This window comes from Durio zibethinus, chromosome 23, assembly GCF_047325235.1.
Source record: "Durio zibethinus cultivar Kanyao isolate XHJ-2024 chromosome 23, ASM4732523v1, whole genome shotgun sequence".
Classification (NCBI taxonomy): domain Eukaryota; kingdom Viridiplantae; phylum Streptophyta; class Magnoliopsida; order Malvales; family Malvaceae; genus Durio; species Durio zibethinus.
In genome coordinates, this window is record NC_143184.1 from 9,206,754 (window position 1) to 9,234,609 (window position 27,856).

The following is a 27,856-nucleotide window of genomic DNA, read 5'->3' on the forward strand; positions in this document are numbered from 1 at the left end:
TAAAATTGTAAAATAATATACTAAAATAACTTATATCAACATATATTATTTTTTAAAAAAACTCAAAATATTATCTTGTATAGTATTAACAACCTTGGTACATACAGCTAAATTGGTACAAATTTGATATATTAACAATACAATATTGAGCCTACTAATGTAAAATGTCACAATTCTAGCGGCTTATTGTTGCAAATAAAACAAAAATATTAATGATGGCAAAGTAATAATGATGAGGAGATATTATTGTTAAAGAGTGACTTGGGATTGAAGCAATGCCACAAAAATTTTATGAGAGTGATTGTGGTTTGTGAATTAGATGGTCCAAACCTAATAGTCCCTCGACAAGGTGGCTAATATAATCGCAAAATTTTGGTGGATAAATTTATTTATTTGAGATAATTAAAAATTAAAAATTAATTTTTAAAATTAAAAATTTAACATTTCATTGACAAACAATATCACTAGAGAAAAAAAATTTTATTTTAAGATTAACTATATTCATGGTCAATGTGTGATGAGTCTAGTTCACCTTTTAAAAACTCTATTCAAAGTAAAGGTGAGAAAAAAATTTTAAAAAATTTTAAATTAATTTAAAATTATAGCATTTAATTCGATTTGAATTGATTGATTTTATTTTTTTGAATTAAATTTAGATATTAAATATATATATTAGGTTTGGATTAAATTTTAAAGCCAAAAGTAAAAAAAAAAAGAATGTAATATATATTTTATTAATTTTATATATTTTTTAAATTTTTATAAAATAAAAATAATTATTTTATATTAAAATTTATTTTAATATATTAAAATTTTATATTAACTTAATTTATAAAAAAAATTTATATTAACTTAATATATAAAACGAGATCCCATCAACTCGTTTTAACAAACCTTTGGGCAATCTATATGAATCATCAAGGAACCGATTCGAACCAGTCTAAACCATCTAATCGTCAAGCGACCAGATTAGCTCGTTGATCAGACTATTGATCGATCAAGTTTAGGTTTTTTTTTGTGAATTTTATATTTTTTATTATTTTAAGTTTTATTTTTAATATTTATGCATGATAAATTTTTGAATTTGTTAGAATAAGTATTTGATTGTTTTTAATAATAATAAAAATGAAAAAATATAAAAATAATAATAAAAATAAGTAATGAAATATATAGTTAATTTTTTTTAAAAAATAAACCTTACAGAATAAAAATAATAAAAATAATAAATATATAAAATGCTTATAAAATAGAGTAATAAAAAAACTTTTCTACCTAGATGTTGGAAGGAATATAATTGTGTTTCAAATAATAATAATTCCGCTTATATGTTAAAAAATTATTATAAAAAAATCAATAAATAAATTAACAATAATAATAAATAAATTTTCATAAAAAAAGAAAATACATAAAAAAATTAATTTTAAAAAATTATAAAAATCAAACTTGCTTAAAAAATTCACCTAGATGTTGAGAATTTTTAAAAAGGTTTGTGTTTTCTTTAAACCCTAAAATCTAAACTTTAAAATCTAAACCCTAAATCCTAAAATCGAGATCTTAACCCTTCAAACCTTAAAACTAAAACCCTAAACCCTTTAAATTCTAAAATCAAAACCCTAATCCCTCAAACCTTAAAACTAAAATCCTAAACTCTTTAAACCTCAAAACTAAAACCCTAAACCCCAAACTATAAAATTGAAACCTTAAACCATCTATACCCTAAAACCCTTAAAACCCAAATCAAAACCCTAAAATCCAAAACCTAAAACCCTAAAATCCAAAACCTAAAACCCTAAATTTAAAAATTCAAAACCTTAAACCCCAAATTTGGTACACAATTTTGAATCATCACTCACAAATTAAAACTTTTAAATCCCTAAATTCCCAAACCAATACTCAAAACCATTCTGAAACTTTAAGGATATGTATGAAAATTTCAGATGGAGTAATTTGTTCCCGAGTATCGCTTAAATGATGGGGTATTTAGGAAATTTTATTCCATTAAGTTTTTCATGTAGGTCCTTAAATTACTTTAACAATTGGATTAATAATTGACAAGCTTTAATAAAAAAATATAATAATAATAAAATGGGATCTAAATATGAATAGTCACACTTAAACTCTACCTAAATGTTAAGGAGTCAAGAAAGTCTCATTATATTTAAGAATATAATTTCAATTTTGCATTTCATTATCATACATAGTACCTATTAGCTTACATGCTTCTATTTGTTATTGTTTGCACTCGTTTTACATTTCTCTATTTTTAATTTTTATTTGCTACCCGATAATATCATTATTTACTTTCTTATATAAAATATATTTTTTTAACAAAAAAAAAACATATTTTAAAATTGTTATAAAATAAAATAAAAATAACATTCCGAAAGAAATAATTCTTGATATTATACCTAGATGTTGGAGAGTCACCAATAATTATATTCTATAAAGAGTATATTTTTCATTTTAAGGAATATTATATTAAATTTCAAGTGAAAATAGTTACTTTAAATTTTGCTTAGATGCTAGAGAATTTTAAGATAATTCTTTAACTTAAAGATTTTCTTGTTATTCTTAAATAAAGAGCTTTAGCAAAATTTTGTTTTTATTAAAATGAAGGGAATTAGTATTAAATGTCAAATCGAAACCATTTCATCCAATACCAAAAACAGTGCATGATTAAATAGTACCGATTTATGGGTATTATGGGGGTGCTAATCTTTTCCCACACATAATCGACTACTGAGCCTAACCTAATTTTTTATAGATCGAAATTTATTTTTTTGTTAAATTTTAAACCTGCTTCTGTAGTTCTATTAAAGAAATAAATTTTTTGATAACCAATCACACCATAAAAAAGATTAGTGACAATTCTCTCATTTTTCTTAATTTTAAAATTCTTTATGTCTAGCGGTTCTAAAACCATTACTGCATATAAATATTACACATACACATTTATCTTTTTTGAGTATTTTGGTGGCCTAAAAGATTTTTGGCCTTTTTGTGGGTAAATGAGCTTTTGGTTGTTTTATAATTGTCTTTTTATCTTCATCTATGTTTTTGTACTTTTTATTTAAATTTTCTTAAGAAATGATTATTATAATTAAGGATAGTTTGAGAAAATATTACAAAATCTATTTATAACTCAATATGTATTTGAACAATTTAGTAAAGATGGTCGACAGAGACATAAAGGAAATATTTTTTTATTATTTTTAAATATTTTTTTTCTTATTTTAGATTTTCCATTCTTTAATTCGTTATTTTTCTACTATTTTTTTTAATTTGATATTTTGGAAATATAATTTAAATGTTCAAGAAATATAATAATTAGACCAAATAGTTTATTCTTTAACATTAAAAAATAAATTATACCTTCCACAATGAAACAAAGCAATGAACTAGTTATAGTAAAAATTAAAAACTGTACATGTCTTTTTTTTATGAAAAACTATTTTTATAAAATGAAAATATGAAAAAAATTTTATGTTATGCATTGTGTTTAGAAAATAGAAAATGAATTAATGAATTTTTTCTTGGGCCATACAACAGAAGGTCCACTATTACGGTCATAAAAATGTTTTGTCCAATTCTGCTAGAGAACATAGGCATATAGAAGAACGAAATCGTGTTTTTTTTAAGGGTTGTAAATGAACTGAATGAGTAAATATATATTTATGATTTATTCGTTTAATTTTTATGTGTTTGGGTTTAGTTTGTATTTAATAAAAGAATTATTTTATTTATTTGAGCTCAATTTATTTAAATAATTAAATATTTATATTTAATTTAATTAATTTATTCATAAACATTGAACGAATATATTTACGAATAATAAAAAAATTATAGTAAAATAAATTTAAACAAACTTTAAACAAACTCAAAAGAATATAAATAAACCTTAAAATATAATTAAGATAAAAATAAAAATATAATTTTATTAGTATTATTACAAACTAATAGTAATAAAATAATAAACAAATAAATTTTAATCAAATTTTAAACAAATTTATTTACAAATATAAATGAATCAAATAAATTTTTACTTATTTTTGATTCGTTTAATAAATAAATATAAAAATACTATTTAAAATTATTATTAAATTTAATAAATAAGTATAAACGAACGAAAATTAAACATGCTGACAGGTAATTCGCCAAAAGCTTTGGTTATTTACGCCTCTAACGACTAGAGGGAAAAGCCTTTTACGTTTGTTTTTGGTTAGTCTCGAACTCGGGATGTAGAATAGATTAATTAGTAGAATTTACCGAAGCCGTGTTTTCATTTTTTTCTGTTGATTTTGCTATGTTTGCCGGAAAACGTTGAAAAAACTCTTTTTTATTTTTAAAATTAAATGTATTTTCATCTCATTTTCTAAAAAAAAAAAATTTTATTAAATATTTATTAAATATGTTTTCACTTCTGTTTTCTATTTTTCATGAAAATAAAAACAGAATGAAAAATAGAACACAGAAAAGAATTAGGTTTTCTTTTAAACCAAACACACCCTAAGAGAAAACAATAAAAACATCTCAATCAAAAACAAGCCACCAAAGAACATTATCAAGAAATCTCGGATTTAGCCAAACCATCCGCAATAGAGTTTGTTTCTCGAAAAATATGTTTGAATGAAATATCGTTGAAATTGCATTTGAGACGTTTAATATTGATTTGAGATGTGTTTTTTCCTTCACGAGATAGAATAATAATTATTGGCTCAGAGAATAGCCTTACTTGAAAACAAGCCCAAGAAGAGGAAAGGAATAATATCACTGACACTCCGAGTAAATCACACCGGCAAGCGGCAATCCGACGCTGAAATCAGGGGTTAGGAGACGGTAAATAGAAAATATTGAGCAATACAAAGAAATTGATAAAAATATTATTGGCGACACTATAAATTTCTCGACGAATGCCATAATATATATATAATTATTTCCATTGATCTACTTCAACGAATTACACAATTTAATTTACCCCAATACAAACAAGCCATCTCAAGTAGCAAAGGAAAACATAGAAAATAGCAACCCCTGACCATAAAACGAATGCAAGATTCTCCAATTGATTCACCTAATAGAAGCAATCATGCACGTACTACATCTATTCACATTATCCCACCACCAAGGTGAAACATTTCAGTGCAGTGGACATCTTTTACTTGACACCAAAACTCTGGGGGCTTGGAAGAGACCCTTGGAGAAAAACTGTTATTAGTTTTTTTTTAATAAAAGAAGGCTGTAGTTTAGATAAGAAAAGGAATTGCATGAACTGAGATTTGACTATCATGACACTTTTTAAGTATGATCTACAGAAATTAATTAAGTTGAACTGGATAAATATTATTAGTTAAAATAACGTACACTCAAGGCTTGTTGGCGTTACCCATCAAAAACAAGTCAATTAAGCGCGCAAACGAAGTGAACGAAGACCCATTGCTATTCTTCACAGCTTTCCGGCTCATTTCACTCATCTTTTTCACCCTCTTCCGCACCTCGCTGTCCCCATCCATCAAGCAATTTAGAGCTTTGCCAATTTCATCTGCCATCACCGCATCACTGTCGCCCAGCTTATAGTCTAATCTCATCTCCACTGCTAACCCCAAATCTTTCACCATCTGAAATGCATTCATTTGTTGCTCTCCGTGCATTGGCCATGTCAAAATGGGCACCCCATACCATAAGCTCTCAAGAATCGAGTTCCATCCGCAGTGTGATAAAAAGCCTCCGATGGATTTGTGGGCAAGGACTTCAACTTGAGGAGCCCAACCACATACCATTCCTCTTCCTTCTGTACGCTGCAAGAACCCTTCAGGCAAAATCTCCTTCAGATTGGGGCAATTACTGGGCCTAATTCCCAACCCCTGGTTCCTTGGACTTCGTATCGGCAGTGACCACAAGAATCTATGCCCGCATTGCTCGAGCCCCCGTGCAATCTCCATGGCTTGTGGTTCCACCACGCAATACACGCTTCCAAAACAGATGAAAACCACCGTTGATGGGGGTTGATTGTCAAGCCACTTCATGATCTCGTCATTTTGGACCTCATCACACATCGAACTACTATGACCTCGAAGCTCAAGTACGGGCCCTACCAAGTAAAAGGGTGGTATGTCATACTCTACCAGAGACTTAACCGCTTGAGGTTCTAACTCTTCGAACGAGTTAACAATTATGCCCTTGGTTTCTTTCAATCTTCTCATGGAATTTTTGGTGTAAATGTACCCACCATTCTCGTCAAAAAAAAGCGAGGGTATAACTTTACAAGGAACCGGGTTTGTAAAGCTTGGGATAACTAACTCTCCATCGGAAGCTTGAAACACCCTGCCAACTTGATCATGTCGAGTAACTACGTGTAACATAAATCCAAGAGTGGCTGCACCGGAAGTGTAGAAAAGATAAGAAGGGAGGCTAAGTTCATTGGCCACATCAATCATAGGAGCGGCAAATGCATCAACAACAAACAAGGCAGCAGAGACAGCATAATTTGGTAAAACGTGATTAATGATATACTCTTTGATGTTCGACTTGTGACTCTCCAAAAATTCAAATCCAACTATATATGGGCTTTTGGTATTGCTTAATGGATCAGTTTCCATTTGAGGAAAATTGATAAATCGTATTCGAGCATCAGAAGCCGCAAGTAATCGGACGTATGGTTGGACCTTCGGTTCCAGCAATGGGTCTATAATTAGGACTGTGACTGAGAAACGATCATCTTGATCACGCAATCGCTTTGCAAACTCAACATTCGAGACGAGGTGGCCGATGGCTGGTGCAGGGATGAAAACTACCTCCATTTTTTCCATTGATTTTTGTCGGTGATCTCTGGTGGGTCGTATTATAGAGCGGCAACTTTTTGTCTGAGATTTTTTTTTTCTTGTAGAAAATGTTGTCTACAATAGCCCCATTAATGGTGATCACCTGGTCCACCTGTGGTGTCAACCACCTCTATTATTGAAACGAAAGGTAAAAATATAAATGCTGACACTGACCCCAATGTTCAGTTGGATATTTTTTGGGGTACTGAAAATACATAATTTATACGCTGATAATACTAAATATAAAATTTTAAAATTTTATCCACACCTTATATGCTTGGAAAGTATGTGACTCATCTACCATTAATTTTTAGTTTTATATATCTTTTGTTCGGTTAGAAAAATTAATTATAATACTTTATTGCTTTTACTATTTTCTTCTTTAGTTTAGAAAATTAATCAGACATGACATCTATTGGAGGAGAAATTTTGTATTCAGTTACAAAAATATCACATGTTTTTCCAAATTTTTCTTTAAATTTTCTCTAGTGCCAAGTAAAATTTATAAAATAAATTACTTGAAGATTTTCAAGTGATAAATCATATATTGTCTTGTGATATTGATGACGTTATTAAACAAATTACCAAATTTCTCATGTTATTAAATAAATTGTGAAATACACAATGTATCATTTGATAGTTCAAGATAAAAACACGTGATTTCACCCATCAAATCTCAAAAAATCATAGATATCCTCTTTCCAATCAAATTTCATTATCAAAATGCTTAAATTCTTATAGAACTTTCTGTTCATTGCATTATCAATACAATGCTCCTCAAAATCTTCCATAAAATAATAGATGAATCAGTTTATTTTAAGGTAAAATATGTAATTGGTCACTTAATTATGATAATATTTATAAAATAATTATTAAACTTTTAAATTTTTAATTTAATCATTAAAGTTTGAGTAAAATTTTTTTTCTCACCCAATAATTAATTTTTAAAAAACCTCATTTTTCTTCTACATTATAAGAGTCAACTGAAGATCTCTAAAATTAAAATATTAAATTTTAACTACTAGAGTATTTTCTAAAGGACAATTTGATCGTTTGTAGTGATGAAAAGATAATTAAGTGATGAAAATATAATTAACATCTTAATTTACAAGGAAATTTAATCTACGCACCAAAAAGTAAAAGTAGTCCCTAACTTATTGACTAGTAGTTAAGGAGCTCATAAGAGGACACAAAGATCTTTAGATCTCTTTCCTCTTTTTTCATGTTCTATGCCCATTCTATATAAAAAAGTACAAAATCCAAGTCTCAACCCCAAGAAGTTCTACACAAATAAACAAAAACTAATGCCAACGAAGTAGACTTGAATATGGTGGAAGAAGGAATCCCATATTTTCCTCTTTTAAACAACCCTTTCAGAAATGGCAAGAAGCATAGCACCACCCATAGGCTGCACAAGATCTCACCTAGCCCTACTCCCTGCCCAACATCATCAACTAATGGTCGCAACCCTAAGGAAAAGGCGAGCAGTGCTGTCAGGTGCACAAGCAAAATGGTCGTGCCCCGCACAAAAATTGGTGACTCATCGAAAGTAAATATTGTGTTACCGTTAGTTTCGTCACCATCGGAATTAGATTGTTCTTTTTTTGTAACTTCAAAAACTGCATCAGAGAACCCTAGCAGTTTGAGGACGACGCTTAAAAATCCAAATAAATACGCTGAGGTTGCTGTTATTCTTCCCATTTTCATGTTATTCCACCATGCTCGGATGGACATGCCGGTTTTCAAGTATTCCCTGAGAGTGACCAGGTTGTAAATCATAAAGTCACAACCGGAATAAATATAGCCGGCTCCTGGACCTGTATACATATTCATTGTTAAACTTGTTAGCTATTAGAAACACATAAAGGTCACTCTTTTTTAAAAAAAAAAAAAAAATCATTTTTACTTTCCCTTAATACTTTTTTTGTTTCAAATCAGAAGTAATTTCTTAAAGAAAATTTACAATCAATAAAAGTTAAATCTTGATTTTATAATTTCTTGAATTTTAAACAAGATTAAAATCAGACATTGCATATGAGACGGAAGGAGTAGTTTATATAACTCATACAATTACATTACTAATTTGTTTCAAAGATAAAGTAATGATATTTAATCAGGAAAATATTCCTTTGAACTTCATCAACAAAAAATTCTGTCTAAATTTTGCTTACTAATTTTTACAAAGCTTCTTTTGTTTTCTTATTGCATTTACTTGTTTTTCAGAAAGTTGTATATGGAACTTCAACTATATGTGGCCATGATTTGATGTCGAGACAGTAAAACATGCCACCGGCGTGAGAGACAAAGACGTAACACATAACATGACCTCCAATACTTCATTCTACCTCTTTCATTTTTTTGGTATCTATCTATATAAAATTTGAAATTTAATTCAAGTGATTAATGTAGTTATTTTTAGAATGTGACAATTAACAAGTTTGAATTCAAATTGTAACCTATTCTTTTATCTTTAAACTACAACATGCTATGCATTAAAATAAAAAATAAAAAAAAAAGAAAAAAAAGAGAGCATATAGGAGGACCGACCTACTGTCAATTCTATACTACTGTTATACTACATGTAGATACAAGATTGTCCTCACCTTGGGCAAAAAATGGGAGTTGGCGATGATGCAATATGCAGGCACAGCAGCATAACATAGCTCAGGAATTGAGGAGACGCCCCATAAAAACAACCAGATGTAGAATAACAACATCCTGAATTGGAGCTTCCCATTCAGGGTGGCAAATATAGGGCTGTTTTTGCTAACGAGGATTTCAAACAGGCCTATCGCCCACCTTTTCTGTTGAGTCATTACTGCCGGACCCGCAGACGGCGAACATCCTAGAAAGGCCGGTGGGCCGGGGGTGAGATAGGTGGATTTCCACCCTTTCTTGTGAATCTCCAACCCCGTAAGGGCATCTTCAGCCATGGATCCATATATCCATCCAACCTGAAGTGAATGTAATCAATTATACTCTAAATTCAAGTTTTACACTTTACAATCAAATCGATATATACTCTGTTACTAATATTTTAGTAGGTTTATTCTACTAACTTTTGTCCCCCAGCTTGTACCAAACTCATAGTCACAACCTGCAACCTGGAATGCTGCCTCAAGAGAATTTGAATGGTTGTTTGGAAAATCCTTCTTCCCTTTCATTGCATAAATTGCTGATTCTGAAAACTCCTTTGATTTCCCAAACACTTTTAACTGTTCACAATCATCTAATTTTCCTACATATAAGAAAGTATAAACCATCATGGTCCTATTATTTAATAACCATTGGAATATAGTTAGAGTTATAAGACGAAAAGAAATTATTACTTCAGATCAAATTTGCCAATTGAATTTTGCTCATATGATTCGATTTCTTTGAATTTTGTTATTTTACTTTAAAATTGAAGTAAAATTTTCACTGGCAATAATGAAATATTCCATTAAATATTTTAATTCTATTACTTTTTATCCAAAAATTAACGAAATTAAAAGTATTAAATCATAGTATAACAACAATTGCATCTTACTCCCTTAATTTATGGTTAGAATGTTCAAGTATATACCTTCAATTGATGTATGATTTCTTCCCTGATTTTCTGCGTTATCAGGCCATAGACCGTGGATAACTTTTCGCCTGTGAAAACATCCCGTTCCGACATAGAATGGTCCTTGGATTCCCGCTGTTCCAGGGACCACATACTAACACATCAACATGTAAATTCTCTTAATGAATGCAGCAATTCCAAAAACGAAAGAAGAAAACGGAGAAGTAGAAAATTCATTGAGGTTCATAGAAATTTTATGTGGCTCACTTCAAAAAAAACCTCAAATTGGTTTCCGTAAGGATCATCCTTCGGTCCATCATAAAAGCGTTGAGGATACTGAACAAATGCGATTTCACTTTCACTTTTGGAACCGAGAAGATGACACATTGCTTGACGAACAACTTGTGGATTGTTCACAAACACATCGCAGTCTAAGTTCAGCATGAAGGGCGCATTCGTCATCAACCCTGACACTCTACTCTGTTTTTCAAACAAAAACCCAAAGCTCTTTTATTATACATCACAAATTATTCGGCCTGAAGGGGAATTGATTTTTAGTTAATTACCAGAACGTTCAGGGCACCGGCTTTGAAATGACGTGGCTGTTTTGGCCGTTTCTCTCTGGAAATGTAAACCAAATGTGGCACATCATCATCCCGAGAGCTTTGTTTGTTCTCTCCTATGATCTACAAGAAAACAATTAAAATGATTCCAAATTTAATAACCAAATATATATAATTTTGTTTCGATTAATTAGAACATTGGAGAACATTTCAAACTTAAGGCTGTCTTTTTCTACAATGAGTTACCTTGATGATCGTTGGATGGTTGCCGCGTTCAACCTTGGAGAAAACAGCAAACTCACCACTTAGATCACATGGAGTTGATTTTTGTCCTGCTTCCTCTATTTTTAGGCTAAGGTGCTCGTACTTAGCCTACATAGATTAGGGTATTACACTCAGACAAACTTTTTAATTTATTATTAACAATGTTAATTTTGATCTCCTAACTTTGGTATTGGGTACCTTCATCTTTTTCCAATCTTGTTTGAACTCAGAATTTGCAGAGGATGATGTAGGAAGGTCCAAGAAGTATCTAAAGGGAGCCCTGAGTTGAATTTTGTATTTCTTACAAAATGGGACCCAAAGCTTGGCAAATTTCGATGCTTCCACCAGAGAGTAAAAGGTGAGAGGGGAGCAGCCGTCGTCGGATACATAGCAAGCAAGTTTATGAGCTGGATAATCAACAGCCAACAAAGAGAGAACGCTGTTTACAGTTATAATCGGCAGCTCTAGCACGGGGTCTGCTGTCGTGACAAACATGTCCATAGGGGGAAGATATGGAAACCTGACAACAAAATATATGAACAAATTATTTATAATAAACAGTAACAGAAAGATGATGGTGATCGTACCTCTGTTCAAGGTTTTCTGGATACGTTTTGAATTCCACAGGATTCCATTTGGAGCTGACATTGAGAAACCAGTTGAAAGTGAACCATGACTCGTATAAGAAAGCAAGGAGCCAGACAAATCCGTGGTTCTTTAGAGAAAGGAGTCGATGAAACAGGAGGGAAGCGAGAAGGAACAATAGAGTGATATCCAATGCTCTGTGGATAGTGTTTTTACGAGCAATTTTTTTATACAAGGGGAGACATAATTCCTTGGGCGCCATAGAATAGTGCTTAGAGTGCTGCTATAGTATGTGTTGTGTGTTCATAAAAGATTTTGAGGCCTCCTTTCTAACTTTATAATGGTTATATTTACAAGAGATTTATGTTTTAATAAAATTGCATTATTTTTCAATTAATATTCATGAAAGAGTTTCATTTTCTTTGTCAATTTTCATTTTTGGTACCAAGCAATTTCTATAATTATAAGTAGATATATGTAATTAATTCAAGCGTTTTCAACTTGTTTCACCTATAGAGTAAGATACTATATTTGTTGTTTCACAATTCACATGAAGTATGGATGGATATCTTAGGTTGTCATAACATATGCTTTCTCTTGTGTAGAAAAAGATCAAATTCAATTACAACAAATTTTGAATCAATAATTATATCTATATGAAATAATTTTTTAAAAAATTATTTCATTGCTGTAAGTGAAATGTTTAGATTTATAAGAGGAATTAATAAAATAACACATACCCTTAGATACATTAAAAATATATATATATATATATATCAATCTCTTATTTCATAAAATTTACATTGGTAGTATAAAAAAACAAACTCTTATATTATTAATGTTTAGATATTTAGTTTTTCTCGATAATTTAAATCAATCAAGCAACATATAATGACAAATAGTATTAGGAGTAGTCCCTATATAATCAAATTAATATAATAAAAAAAATATACTCCATCTGTCTCAAAATATTTATCATCTATTAACTTTCGCGAAGTTTAAAAAAGAAGTTTTGATTTTAATGTATTTAATATTAAAATTTAAATCTTTTTATAAAATAAAAGTTTCATAATATTTATATCAAAAAATAAAAAAATCATAAAAAATGATTTTAAAATATAAAAAAATAAGAGTTTTAAATATTCTAAAAAAAAGACATAATTTTAAGACATCTAAAAAAATGTACAAAAAAAAAAGGACAGAGAAAGTACTTGCCAATTTCTTAACTCCTTTCTATAAGTTTTATAAATTTTACTTAAAAAACTTCATATTCTTAGGGGAATAAGATTTGATGTATCACAATTGGAGATGACAAAAATTTACACTTTTTTTAACCTTTGATATACGTTCAATAAGAGAGATAAGTGGAAAAGATGACCAAAAAAAAAGGGGGGGGGGGGTTTAATCTCATTCACTAAGTTTATTAAAATTAAAGATTAAAAAAATGTAAACATTTTTTTTTATAAAGTGATCCCTTCTTGTATATTTAATATATTAATTTTACTCATTTGGATATCACATGACCCCTAATGACTTCTCCTAATTTTTTACTTTTTATTTTTTTCATATTTAATAAATATTTTTTTATATTTTTTAAAATTATGTTTAGGGTCACTTGATTTTTTTGTTAAACAAAATTTTTTCTTTTTAGATACTTTTCTTTTTTAAAGTAGATAATTTTGTAAGAAAATTATACAAATAAAGGTTTTGATGTGGCATCCGTATTTGTTTTCCGATTCTTGGTTTTTTTTAATTTTTTAATTTTTAATTTTAGTTCTTTTTAATTTATAGATTAAATTTTATAAAAAATTGAGGCCAATAAAAGTAATCACTCGACACCCCATATGATTTTTTTTTTTACTTTTTTGTTTTTTTTTATTTTGACCTTTTTAATTAGATAAATTTTGTAAGAAATAAGTCAGTAAAGATATGTATAATAAAACAATCTATGTTTGATAGGTTTCAACTCATCTTTATTCACTAAGTACATTTTTCTAAATTGGAGATCATGTTGAATTTTTTCTTTTTAAAAGTAAGGATTAAAATGGAAGCAGGTTTAAGGTGTTTCATTTCACCCTAAGTATATAGAAAAATATTATTTATTATTTATTTTAATTTTATATTTATGTATATGTATTATATTAATAAAATTATTATTTAATACATTCATCTAATAAAAATACTATATTAATAAACAATTAAGATGTAATTTATATTAGAAATTTTTTATGAACATTGTAATAAATTTAGATTAGTTAATTAATTTTGGATAAATAGAGTAGGATGCAGGTTGTAAATTTATGTATTAGGTTGAGATTGGCTTTAAAAAAATTATAACTAGATATCATATCGAAATTAGAATCGAGTTGAATTATTAAAAAAAAAAACAGCAAAAGTCAAGATGAGCATAAGCCTATCCAAACCAGACATGTTATCATCTTTAAATGAAAGTTTTCGTGTAGCACCCCATTTGATTTTTTTTATTCTTGTTGCTTTGGCATTTTCCTTTTTTTTTCTTAAATTATCTATTTTAATATTTTTCATCTATGTTTGAAAATATAAATAGGCAACCGAATTGTCAATGTGGCATCTAAATTTTGTAAAAAATGATATCAATGAAGGTTATGATGATAAAATAACCTGTATCTAATGAGTAAATCTGCCAATCCAACAGGGATAATTATTTTAAAATAGGGGTCAAGGTCATAATGGATATGAATTTAAGGTCTTCTACCTAGTATCTTAATTTAATAAAATAATATATTTATATATAATTAAAATATAATTTTTATTAAAAAATAATATTTTCATGAATGTTATATTATTGAATTTATTTTTTTGTCAAATCAAGTCAAATGCTAGTTATACATTTATATATGTTAGGTCAAATATAAAAAATAATAAGCCGATGTTAGGTCGAAATCTGGATGAGCATAAATTTACTCTTACTTAACCCATTGCCATTCCTAAGTGGAGATATCCACATGGCTCTCTTTTCATTTTTTTTTCTTTTCTTGGATATATCTTTTTTTAGTTTTTTTTTTTTTTAATTATCTATTTTAATATTTTTTAATTATGTTTATAGTGGACATGATTTTGATTTATTATATAAGTTAAGATGTATACATTATTCAAATATTAGTAGATAAATTTTTATTGATCATTATTTTTATTAAAATTGTAAACGAAATTATACTTACTAATTTATTAAATTTATCATGAATATTATTAATTATAAATAACAAATTTTAAAACTGTAACAACACGCAAACATATTACTAGTATATATTGAAACCACAAGAAGTCTAAAAGTTTCATTGCTATATAGCATAGAAAGATGCATAAAGTCATAAGCTGAGGAACCTAAACCCCTTATGGGAGTAAACCAATCCCTACAAGCAATACATATCAATGTCGTTAATTTGTTTTGCTATCGATCGTATTGATTGATACGCTTCAGTTATATAAAAAAAATAATACATTTAAAGATATTTTTTGTACTAAACCTAGTATTGAATAATATCGATTATTTTCGTTAGTTTTAGCTCATTTCGATATATTAACTTTTTTCGTCCACTACATGAATGTGACACTTGTTTTATTGTGTTAATTTATCTTTTGTTGTTTGATTATTTTTAACCTAATAAAAATAAAACTAATTAAAAAAAACTACTCTTGAAAGTTAGGTTTCTTGATTTTTTATTGTAACTTGTTTTTCTTTTATACTTTATTTTTTCAAATTAAAGTTTATAAATATTTCAATCTTTTTTTAAAAAGTAATTGTGCTTCCTCTTCATAAAGTTAAAGGTTTTTTTTTTTTCATCTCTTGATTTATATCTTAATATTTATATGAAAAAGAAAATACTCATTTGAATAATATATTATCAGATTGAGTGTTTAATAATATCATGATAAATTGATGATATTAATTCTTATACTTTTAAACCTATTTATTTGGTTTTTAAAAATATTTATTTTCATTTTGTAGATTATTAATAGTATTATCATATATAAATTCATGTATATTTATAAATATATTTGTACTAAATTTAAAATTTTAAAATAATATACTAAAATAACTTATATCAACATATATTATTTAAAAAAAAAAAAAACTCAATATTATCTTGTATAGCATTAACAACCTTGGTACATACAGCTAAATTGGTACAAATTTGATATATTAACATAACAATATTGAGCCTACTAATGTAAAATGTCACAATTCTAGTGGCTTATTGTTGCAAATAAAAAAAAATATTAATGATGGCAAAATAATAATGATGAGGAGATATTATTGTTAAAGAGTGACTTGGGATTGAAGCAATGCCACAAAAATTTTATGAGAGTGATTGTGGTTTGTAAATTAGATGGTCCAAACCTAATAGTCCCTCGACAAGGTGGCTAATATAATCGCAAAATTTTGGTGGATAAATTTATTTATTTGAGATAATTAAAAATTAAAATTTAATTTTTAAAGTTAAAAATTTAACATTTCATTGACAAACAATATCACTAGAGAAAAAAATTTTTATTTTAAGATTAACTATATTCATGGTCAATGTGTGATGAGTCTAGTTGACCTTTTAAAAACTCTATTCAAAGTAAAGGTGAGAAAAAAATTTTAAAAAATTTTAAATTAATTTAAAATTATAGCATTTAATTCGATTTGAATTGATTGATTTTATTTTTTTGAATTAAATTTAGATATTAAATATATATATTAGGTTTGGATTAAATTTTAAAGCCAAAAAGTAAAAAAAAAAAAGAATGTATTATATATTTTATTAATTTTATATATTTTTTAAATTTTTATAAAATAAAAATAATTATTTTATATTAAAATTTATTTTAATATATTAAAATTTTATATTAACTTAATATATAAAAAAAATTTATATTAACTTAGTATATAAAACGAGATCCCATCAACTCGTTTCAACCAACCTTTGGGCAATCTATATGAATCATCAGGGAACCGATTCGAACCAGTCTAAACCATTTAATCATCATGCGATCAGATTAGCTCGTTGATCAGACTATTGATCGATCCAGTTTAGGTTTTTTTTGGTGAATTTTATATTTTTTATTATTTTGAGTTTTATTTTTAATATTTATGCATGATAAATTCTTAAATTTGTTAGAATAAGTATTTGATTGTTTTTAATAATAATAAAAATGAAAAAATATAAAAATAATAATAAAAATAAGTAATGAAATATATAGTTAATTTTTTTAAAAAAATAAACCTTACAGAATAAAAATAATAAAAATAATAAATATATAAAATGCTTATAAAATAGAGTAATAAAAAAAATTTTCCTACCTAGATGTTGGAAGGAATATAATTGTGTTTCAAATAATAATAATTTCGCTTATATGTTAAAAAATTATTATAAAAAAATCAATAAATAAATTAACAATAATAAAAAATAAATTTTCATAAAAAAAGAAAATACATAAAAAAATTAATTTTAAAAAATCATAAAAATCAAACTTGCTTAAAAAATTCACCTAGATGTTGAGAATTTTTAAAAAGGTTTGTGTTTTCTTTAAACCCTAAAATCTAAACTTTAAAATCTAAATCCTAAACCTTAAATCTTTAAATCGAGATCTTAACCCTTCAAACCTTAAAACTAAAACCCTAAACCCTTTAAATTCTAAAATCAAAACCCTAATCCCTCAAACCTTAAAACTAAAATCCTAAACTCTTTAAACCTCAAAACTAAAACCATAAACCCCAAACTATAAAATTGAAACCTTAAACCATCTAAACCCTAAAACCAAACCCTTAAACCCCTAAAATCCAAAACCTAAAACCCTAAATTTAAAAATTCAAAACCTTAAACCCCAAATTTGGTACACAATTTTGAATCATCACTCACAAATTAAAACTTTTAAATCCCTAAATTCCCAAACCAATACTCAAAACCATTCTGAAACTTTAAGGATATGTATGAAAATTTCAGGTGGAGTAATTTGTTCCCGAGTATCGCTTAAATGATGGGGTATTTAAGAAACTTTATTCCATTAAGTTTTTCATGTAGGTCCTTAATTTACTTTAACAATTGGATTAATAATTGACAAGCTTTAATAAAAAAATATAATAATAATAAAATGGGATCTTAAATATGAATAGTCACACTTAAACTCCACCTAAATGTTAAGGAGTCAAGAAAGTCTTATTATATTTAAGAATATAATTTCAAATTTGCATTTCATCATCATACATAGTACCTATTGGCTTACATGCTTCTATTTGTTATTGTTTGCACTCGTTTTGCATTTCTCTATTTTTAATTTTTATTTGCTACCTGATAATATAATTATTTACTTTCTTATATAAAATATATTTTTTTTACAAAAAAATACATATTTTAAAATTTTTATAAAATAAAATAAAAATAACATTCCGAAAGAAATAATTCTTGATATTATACCTAGATGTTGGAGAGTCACCAATAATTATATTCTATAAAGAATATATTTTTCATTTTAAGGAATATTATATTAAATTTCAAGTGAAAAGAGTTACTTTAAATTTTGCCTAGATGCTAGAGAATTTTAAGATAATTCTTTAACTTAAAGATTTCCTTGTTATTCTTAAATAAAGAGCTTTAGCAAAATTTTGTTTTTATTAAAATGAAGGGAATTAGTATTAAATGTCAAATCGAAACCATTTCATCCAATACCAAAAAAAAGTGCATGATTAAATAGTACTAATTTATGGGTATTATGGGGATGCTAATGTTTTTCTCACACATAATCGACTCCTGAGCTTAACCTGATTTTTCATAGATCGAAATTTATTTTTTTGATAAATTTTAAACCCATTTTTGTAGTTCTATTAAAAAAAATAAATTTTTTGATAACCAATCACACCATAAAAAAGATTAGTGACAATTCTCTCATTTTTCTTATTTTTAAAATTCTTTATGTCTAGCGGTTCTAAAACCATTACTGCATATAAATATTACACATACACATATGTCTTTTTTGAGTATTTTGGTGGCCTAAAAGATTTTTGGCCTTTTTGTGGGTAAATGAGCTTTTGGTTGTTTTATAATTGTCTTTTTATCTTCATCTATGTTTTTGTATTTTTTATTTAAATTTTTTAAAGAAATGATTATTATAATTAAGGATAGTTTGAGAAAATATTACAAAATCTATTTATAACTCAATATGTATTTGAACAATTTAGTAAAGATGGTCGACAGAGACATAAAGGAAAATTTTTTTTATTATTTTTAAATATTTTTTTCTTATTTTAGATTTTCCCTTCTTTAATTCGTTATTTTTCTACTATTTTTTTTTAATTTGATATTTTGAAATATAATTTAAATGTTCAAGAAATATAATAATTAGACCAAATAATTTATTCTTTAACATTAAAAAATAAATTATACCTTCCACAATGACACAAAGCAATGAACTAGTTATAGTAAAAATTTAAAACTGTACATGTCTTCTTTTTTACGAAAAACTATTTTTATAAAATGAAAATATGAAAAAAATTTTATGTTATGCATTGTGTTTAGAAAATAGAAAATGAATTAATGAATTTTTTCTTGGGCCATACAACGGTCCACTATTACGGTCATAAAAATGTTTTGTCCAATTCTGCTAGAGAACATAGGCATATAGAAGAACGAAATCGTGTTTTTTTTAAGGGTTGTAAATGAACTGAATGAGTAAATATATAGTTATGATTTATTCGTTTAATTTTTATGTGTTTGGGTTTAGTTTGTATTTAATAAAAAATTTATTTTATTTATTTGAACTCAATTTATTTAAATAATTAAATATTTATATTTAATTTAATTATTTTATTCGTAAACATTGAACGAATATATTTACAAATAATAAAAAAATTATAGTAAAATAAATTTAAACAAACTTTAAACAAACTCAAAAGAATATAAATAAATCTTAAAATATAATTAAAATAAAAATAAAAATATAATTTTATTAGTATTATTACAAACGAATAATAATAAATAAATAAATTTTAATCAAATTTTAAACAAATTTATTTACAAATATAAATGAATCAAATAAATTTTTACTTATTTTTTATTCGTTTAATAAATAAATATAAAAATATTATTTAAAATTATTATTAAATTTAATAAATAAGTATAAACGAATGAAAATTAAACATGTTGACAGGTAATTCGCCAAAAACTTTGGTTATTTACGCCTCTAACGACTAGAGGGAAAAGCTTTTTACGTTTGTTTTTGGTTAGTCTCGAACTCGGGATGTAGAATAGATTAATTAGTAGAATTTACCAAAGCCGTGTTTTCATTTTTTTCTGTCGATTTTGCTATGTTTGCCGGAAAACATTGAAAAAACTCTTTTTTATTTTTAAAATTAAATGTATTTTCATCTCATTTTCTAAAAAAAAGAAAATTTATCCAATATTTATTAAATATGTTTTCACTTCTGTTTTCTATTTTTCATGAAAATAAAAACAGAATGAAAAATAGAACACAGAAAAGAATTAGGTTTTCTTTTAAACCAAACACACCCTAAGAGAAAACAGTAAAAACATCTCAATCAAAAACAAGCCACCAAAGAACATTATCAAGAAATCTCGGATTTAGCCAAACCATCCGCAATAGAGTTTGTTTCTCGAAAAATATGTTTGAATGAAATACCGTTGAAGTTGCATTTGAAACGCTCGATATTGATTTGAGATGTGTTTTTTCCTTCACGAGATAGAATAATAATTATTGGCTCAGAGAATAGCCTTACTTGAAAACAAGCCCAAGAAGAGGAAAGGAATAATATCACTGACACTCCGAGAAAATCACACCGGCAAGCGGCAATCCGACGCTGAAATCAGGGGTTAGGAGACGGTAAATAGAAAATATTGAGCAATACAAAGAAATTGATAAAAATATTATTGGCGACACTATAAATTTCTCGACGAATGCCATAATATATATAATTATTTCCATTGATCTACTTCAACGAATTACACAATTTAATTTACCCCAATACAAACAAGCCATCTCAAGTAGCAAAGGAAAACATAGAAAATAGCAACCCCTGACCATAAAACGAATGCAAGATTCTCCAATCGATTCACCTAATAGAAGCAATCATGCACGTACTACATCTATTCACATTATCCCACCACCAAGGTGAAACATTTCAGTGCAGTGGACATCTTTTACTTGACACCAAAACTCTGGGGGCTTGGAAGAGACCCTTGGAGAAAAACTGTTATTAGTTTTTTTTTAATAAAAGAAGGCTGTAGTTTAGATAAGAAAAGGAATTGCATGAACTGAGATTTGACTATCATGACACTTTTTAAGTATGATCTACAGAAATTAATTAAGTTGAACTGGATAAATATTATTAGTTAAAATAACGTACACTCAAGGCTTGTTGGCGTTACCCATCAAAAACAAGTCAGTTAAGCGCGCAAACGAAGTGAACGAAGACCCATTGCTATTCTTCACAGCTTTCCGGCTCATTTCACTCATCTTTTTCACCCTCTTCCGCACCTCGCTGTCCCCATCCATCAAGCAATTTAGAGCTTTGCCAATTTCATCTGCCATCACCGCATCACTGTCGCCCAGCTTATAGTCTAATCTCATCTCCACTGCTAACCCCAAATCTTTCACCATCTGAAATGCATTCATTTGTTGCTCTCCGTGCATTGGCCATGTCAAAATGGGCACCCCATACCATAAGCTCTCAAGAATCGAGTTCCATCCGCAGTGTGATAAAAAGCCTCCGATGGATTTGTGGGCAAGGACTTCAACTTGCGGAGCCCAACCACATACCATTCCTCTTCCTTCTGTACGCTGCAAGAACCCTTCAGGCAAAATCTCCTTCAGATTGGGGCAATTACTAGGCCTAATTCCCAACCCCTGGTTCCTTGGACTTCGTATCGGTAGTGACCACAAGAATCTATGCCCGCATTGCTCGAGCCCCCGTGCAATCTCCATGGCTTGTGGTTCCACCACGCAATACAAGCTTCCAAAACAGATGAAAACCACCGTTGATGGGGGTTGATTGTCAAGCCACTTCATGATCTCGTCATTTTGGACCTCATCACACATCGAACTACTATGACCTCGAAGCTCAAGTACGGGCCCTACCAAGTAAAAGGGTGGTATGTCATACTCTACCAGAGACTTAACCGCTTGAGGTTCTAACTCTTCGAACGAGTTAACAATTATGCCCTTGGTTTCTTTCAATCTTCTCATGGAATTTTTGGTGCAAATGTACCCACCATTCTCGTCAAAAAAAAGCGAGGGTATAACTTTACAAGGAACCGGGTTTGTAAAGCTTGGGATAACTAACTCTCCATCGGAAGCTTGAAACACCCTGCCAACTTGATCATGTCGAGTAACTGCGTGTAACATAAATCCAAGAGTGGCTGCACCAGAAGTGTAGAAAAGATAAGAAGGGAGGCTAAGTTCATTGGCCACATCAATCATAGGAGCGGCAAATGCATCAACAACAAACAAGGCAGCAGAGACAGCATAATTTGGTAAAACGTGATTAATGATATACTCTTTGATGTTCGACTTGTGACTCTCCAAAAATTCAAATCCAACTATATATGGGCTTTTGGTATTGCTTAATGGATCAGTTTCCATTTTTGGAAAATTGATAAATCGTATTCGAGCATCAGAGGCCGCAAGTAATCGGACGTATGTTTGGACCTTCGGTTCCAGCAATGGGTCTATAATTAGGACTGTGACTGAGAAACGATCATCTTGATCACGCAATCGCTTTGCAAACTCAACATTCGAGACGAGGTGAACGATGGCTGGTGCAGGGATGAAAACTACCTCCATTTTTTCCATTGATTTTTGTCGGTGATCTCTGGTGGGTCGTATTATAGAGCGGCAACTTTTTGTCTGAGATTTTTTTTTTCTTGTAGAAAATGTTGTCTACAATAGCCCCATTAATGGTGATCACCTGGTCCACCTGTGGTGTCAACCACCTCTATTATTGAAACGAAAGGTAAAAATATAAATGCTGACACTGACCCCAATGTTCAGTTGGATATTTTTTGGGGGTACTGAAAATACATGATTTATACGCTGATAATATTAAATATAAAATTTTAAAATTTTATCCACACCTTATATGCTTGGAAAGTATGTGACTCATCTACCATTAATTTTTAGTTTTATATATCTTTTGTTCGGTTAGAAAAATTAATTATAATACTTTATTGCTTTTACTATTTTCTTCTTTAGTTTAGAAAATTAATCAGACATGACATCTATTGGAGGAGAAAATTTGTATTCAGTTACAAAAATATCACATGTTTTTCCAAATTTTTCTTTAAATTTTCTCTGGTGCCAAGTAAAATTTATAAAATAAATTACTTGAAGATTTTCAAGTGATAAATCATATATTGTCTTGTGATATTGATGACGTTATTAAACAAATTACCAAATTTCTCATGTTATTAAATAAATTGTGAAATACACAATGTATCATTTGATAGTTCAAGATAAAAACACGTGATTTCACCCATCAAATCTCAAAAAATCATAGATATCCTCTTTCCAATCAAATTTCATTATCAAAATGCTTAAATTCTTATAGAACTTTCTGTTCATTGCATTATCAATACAATGCTCCTCAAAATCTTCCATAAAATAATAGATGAATCAGTTTATTTTAAGGTAAAATATGTAATTGGTCACTTAATTATGATAATATTTATAAAATAATTATTAAACTTTTAAATTTTTAATTTAATCATTAAAGTTTGAGTAAAATTTTTTTTCTCACCCAATAATTAATTTTTAAAAAACTTCATTTTTCTTCTACATGATAAGAGTCAACTTAAGATCTCTAAAATTAAAATATTAAATTTTAACTACTAGAGTATTTTCTAAAGGACAATTTGATCGTTTGTAGTGATGAAAAGATAATTAAGTGATGAAAATATAATTAACATCTTAATTTACAAGGAAATTTAATCTACGCACCAAAAAGGAAAAGTAGTCCCTAACTTATTGACTAGTAGTTAAGGAGCTCATAAGAGGACACAAAGATCTTTAGATCTCTTTCCTCTTTTTTCATGTTCTATGCCCATTCTATATAAAAAAGTACAAAATCCAAGTCTCAACCCCAAGAAGTTCTACACAAATAAACAAAAACTAATGCCAACGAAGTAGACTTGAATATGGTGGAAGAAGGAATCCCATATTTTCCTCTTTTAAACAACCCTTTCAGAAATGGCAAGAAGCATAGCACCACCCATAGGCTGCACAAGATCTCACCTAGCCCTACTCCCTGCCCAACATCATCAACTAATGGTCGCAACCCTAAGGAAAAGGCGAGCAGTGCTGTCAGGTGCACCAGCAAAATGGTCGTGCCCGGCACAAAAATTGGTGACTCATCGAAAGTAAATATTGTGTAACCGTTAGTTTCGTCACCATCGGAATTAGATTGTTCTTTTTTTGTAACTTCAAAAACTGCATCAGAGAACCCTAGCAGTTTGAGGACGACGCTTAAAAATCCAAATAAATACGCTGAGGTTGCTGTTATTCTTCCCATTTTCATGTTATTCCACCATGCTCGGATGGACATGCCGGTTTTCAAGTATTCCCTGAGAGTGACCAGGTTGTAAATCATAAAGTCACAACCGGAATAAATATAGCCGGCTCCTGGACCTGTATACATATTCATTGTTAAACTTGTTAGCTATTAGAAACACATAAAGGTCACTCTTTTTAAAAAAAAAAAAAAATCATTTTTACTTTCCCTTAATACTTTTTTTGTTTCAAATCAGAAGTAATTTCTTAAAGAAAATTTACAATCAATAAAAGTTAAATCTTGATTTTATAATTTCTTGAATTTTAAACAAGATTAAAATCAGACATTGCATATGAGACGGAAGGAGTAGTTTATATAACTCATACAATTACATTATACTAATTTGTTTCAAAGATAAAGTAATGATATTTAATCAGGAAAATATTCCTTTGAACTTCATCAACAAAAAATTCTGTCTAAATTTTGCTTACTAATTTTTACAAAGCTTCTTTTGTTTTCTTATTGCATGTACTTGTTTTTCAGAAAGTTGTATATGGAACTTCAACTATATGTGGCCATGATTTGATGTCGAGACAGTAAAACATGCCACCGGCGTGAGAGACAAAGACGTAACACATAACATGACCTCCAATACTTCATTCTACCTCTTTCATTTTTTTGGTATCTATCTATATAAAATTTGAAATTTAATTCAAGTGATTAATGTAGTTATTTTTAGAATGTGACAATTAACAAGTTTGAATTCAAATTGTAACCTATTCTTTTATCTTTAAACTACAACATGCTATGCATTAAAATAAAAAATAAAAAAAAAGAAAAAAAAGAGAGCATATAGGAGGACCGACCTACTGTCAATTCTATACTACTGTTATACTACATGTAGATACAAGATTGTCCTCACCTTGGGCAAAAAATGGGAGTTGGCGATGATGCAATATGCAGGCACAGCAGCATAACATAGCTCAGGAATTGAGGAGACGCCCCATAAAAACAACCAGATGTAGAATAACAACATCCTGAATTGGAGCTTCCCATTCAGGGTGGCAAATATAGGGCTGTTTTTGCTAACGAGGATTTCAAACAGGCCTATCGCCCACCTTTTCTGTTGAGTCATTACTGCCGGCCCCGCAGACGGCGAACATCCTAGAAAGGCCGGTGGGCCGGGGGTGAGATAGGTGGATTTCCACCCTTTCTGGTGAATCTCCAACCCCGTAAGGGCATCTTCAGCCATGGATCCATATATCCATCCAACCTGAAGTGAATGTAATCAATTATACTCTAAATTCAAGTTTTACACTTTACAATCAAATCGATATATACTCTGTTACTAATATTTTAGTAGGTTTATTCTACTAACTTTTGTCCCCCAGCTTGTACCAAACTCATAGTCACAACCTGCAACCTGGAATGCTGCCTCAAGAGAATTTGAATGGTTGTTTGGAAAATCCTTCTTCCCTTTCATTGCATAAATTGCTGATTCTGAAAACTCCTTTGATTTCCCAAACACTTTTAACTGTTCACAATCATCTAATTTTCCTACATATAAGAAAGTATAAACCATCATGGTCCTATTATTTAATAACCATTGGAATATAGTTAGAGTTATAAGACGAAAAGAAATTATTACTTCAGATCAAATTTGCCAATTGAATTTTGCTCATATGATTCAATTTCTTTGAATTTTGTTATTTTACTTTAAAATTGAAGTAAAATTTTCACTGGCAATAATGAAATATTCCATTAAATATTTTAATTCTATTACTTTTTATCCAAAAATTAACGAAATTAAAAGTATTAAATCATAGTATAACAACAATTGCATCTTACTCCCTTAATTTATGGTTAGAATGTTCAAGTATATACCTTCAATTGATGTATGATTTCTTCCCTGATTTTCTGCGTTATCAGGCCATAGACCGTGGATAACTTTTCGCCTGTGAAAACATCCCGTTCCGACATAGAATGGTCCTTGGATTCCCGCTGTTCCAGGGACCACATACTAACACATCAACATGTAAATTCTCTTAATGAATGCAGCAATTCCAAAAACGAAAGAAGAAAACGGAGAAGTAGAAAATTCATTGAGGTTCATAGAAATTTTATGTGGCTCACTTCAAAAAAAACCTCAAATTGGTTTCCGTAAGGATCATCCTTCGGTCCATCATAAAAGCGTTGAGGATACTGAACAAATGCGATTTCACTTTCACTTTTGGAACCGAGAAGATGACACATTGCTTGACGAACAACTTGTGGATTGTTCACAAACACATCGCAGTCTAAGTTCAGCATGAAGGGCGCATTCGTCATCAACCCTGACACTCTACTCTGTTTTTCAAACAAAAACCCAAAGCTCTTTTATTATACATCACAAATTATTCGGCCTGAAGGGGAATTGATTTTTAGTTAATTACCAGAACGTTCAGGGCACCGGCTTTGAAATGACGTGGCTGTTTTGGCCGTTTCTCTCTGGAAATGTAAACCAAATGTGGCACATCATCATCCCGAGAGCTTTGTTTGTTCTCTCCTATGATCTACAAGAAAACAATTAAAATGATTCCAAATTTAATAACCAAATATATATAATTTTGTTTCGATTAATTAGAACATTGGAGAACATTTCAAACTTAAGGCTGTCTTTTTCTACAATGAGTTACCTTGATGATCGTTGGATGGTTGCCGCGTTCAACCTTGGAGAAAACAGCAAACTCACCACTTAGATCACATGGAGTTGATTTTTGTCCTGCTTCCTCTATTTTTAGGCTAAGGTGCTCGTACTTAGCCTACATAGATTAGGGTATTACACTCAGACAAACTTTTTAATTTACTATTAACAATGTTAATTTTGATCTCCTAACTTTGGTATTGGGTACCTTCATCTTTTTCCAATCTTGTTTGAACTCAGAATTTGCAGAGGATGATGTAGGAAGGTCCAAGAAGTATCTAAAGGGAGCCCTGAGTTGAATTTTGTATTTCTTACAAAATGGGACCCAAAGCTTGGCAAATTTCGATGCTTCCACCAGAGAGTAAAAGGTGAGAGGGGAGCAGCCGTCGTCGGATACATAGCAAGCAAGTTTATGAGCTGGATAATCAACAGCCAACATAGAGAGAACGCTGTTTACAGTTACAATCGGCAGCTCTAGCACGGGGTCTGCTGTCGTGACAAACATGTCCATAGGGGGAAGATATGGAAACCTGACAACAAAATATATGAACAAATTATTTATAATAAACAGTAACAGAAAGATGATGGTGATCGTACCTCTGTTCAAGGTTTTCTGGATACGTTTTGAATTCCACAGGATTCCATTTGGAGCTGACATTGAGAAACCAGTTGAAAGTGAACCATGACTCGTATAAGAAAGCAAGGAGCCAGACAAATCCGTGGTTCTTTAGAGAAAGGAGTCGATAAAACAGGAGGGAAGCGAGAAGGAACAATAGAGTGATATCCAATGCTCTGTGGATAGTGTTTTTACGAGCAATTTTTTTATGCAAGGGGAGACATAATTCCTTGGGCGCCATAGAATAGTGCTTAGAGTGC

The 27,856-nt window shown here is 29.2% G+C and overlaps 1 protein-coding gene and 3 pseudogenes across 3 annotated transcripts; all 4 read right to left on the reverse strand.

Moving 5' to 3' along the window:
* Window positions 1-4,636: 4,636 nt before the first annotated feature.
* On the reverse strand, window positions 4,637-6,904 carry LOC149512189 (UDP-glycosyltransferase 71K1 pseudogene; annotated as a pseudogene). The gene is made up of 2 exons (XR_016332742.1): window positions 5,362-6,904; window positions 4,637-4,813 (listed from the first exon to the last, which is right to left on the reverse strand). The product of XR_016332742.1 is annotated as a UDP-glycosyltransferase 71K1 pseudogene (transcript).
* Window positions 6,905-7,701: 797 nt separating this feature from the next.
* LOC149512190 (cellulose synthase-like protein H1) lies at window positions 7,702-12,352 on the reverse strand. The gene is made up of 8 exons (XM_089752208.1): window positions 11,353-12,352; window positions 11,175-11,280; window positions 10,932-11,051; window positions 10,633-10,845; window positions 10,384-10,519; window positions 9,878-10,146; window positions 9,398-9,772; window positions 7,702-8,666 (listed from the first exon to the last, which is right to left on the reverse strand). Exons 1-8 carry the CDS (start codon window positions 11,838-11,840, stop codon window positions 8,085-8,087), a joined length of 2,289 nt encoding a protein of 762 aa, XP_089608334.1. The 5' UTR covers window positions 11,841-12,352; the 3' UTR covers window positions 7,702-8,084.
* An 8,367-nt stretch (window positions 12,353-20,719) lies between these two features.
* Window positions 20,720-22,791, reverse strand: LOC111313539 (UDP-glycosyltransferase 71K1 pseudogene; annotated as a pseudogene). The gene has a single exon (XR_016332786.1). The product of XR_016332786.1 is annotated as a UDP-glycosyltransferase 71K1 pseudogene (transcript).
* Window positions 22,792-23,654: 863 nt separating this feature from the next.
* LOC111313144 (cellulose synthase-like protein H1) lies at window positions 23,655-27,837 on the reverse strand (annotated as a pseudogene).
* Between the last annotated feature and the right edge of the window lie 19 nt (window positions 27,838-27,856).

Coding starts and splice junctions, on each gene's coding strand:
- LOC149512190 (XM_089752208.1), bottom strand. CDS start 11,840: ATGTCAGCTCCAAATGGAATCCTGTGGAATTCAAAACGTATCCAGAAA. Junction 10,520..10,632: donor AATTTGAGGTTTTTTTTGAA/GTGAGCCACATA, acceptor TTGATGTGTTAG/TATGTGGTCCCTGGAACAGC. Junction 9,773..9,877: donor GTACAAGCTGGGGGACAAAA/GTTAGTAGAATA, acceptor CATTCACTTCAG/GTTGGATGGATATATGGATC.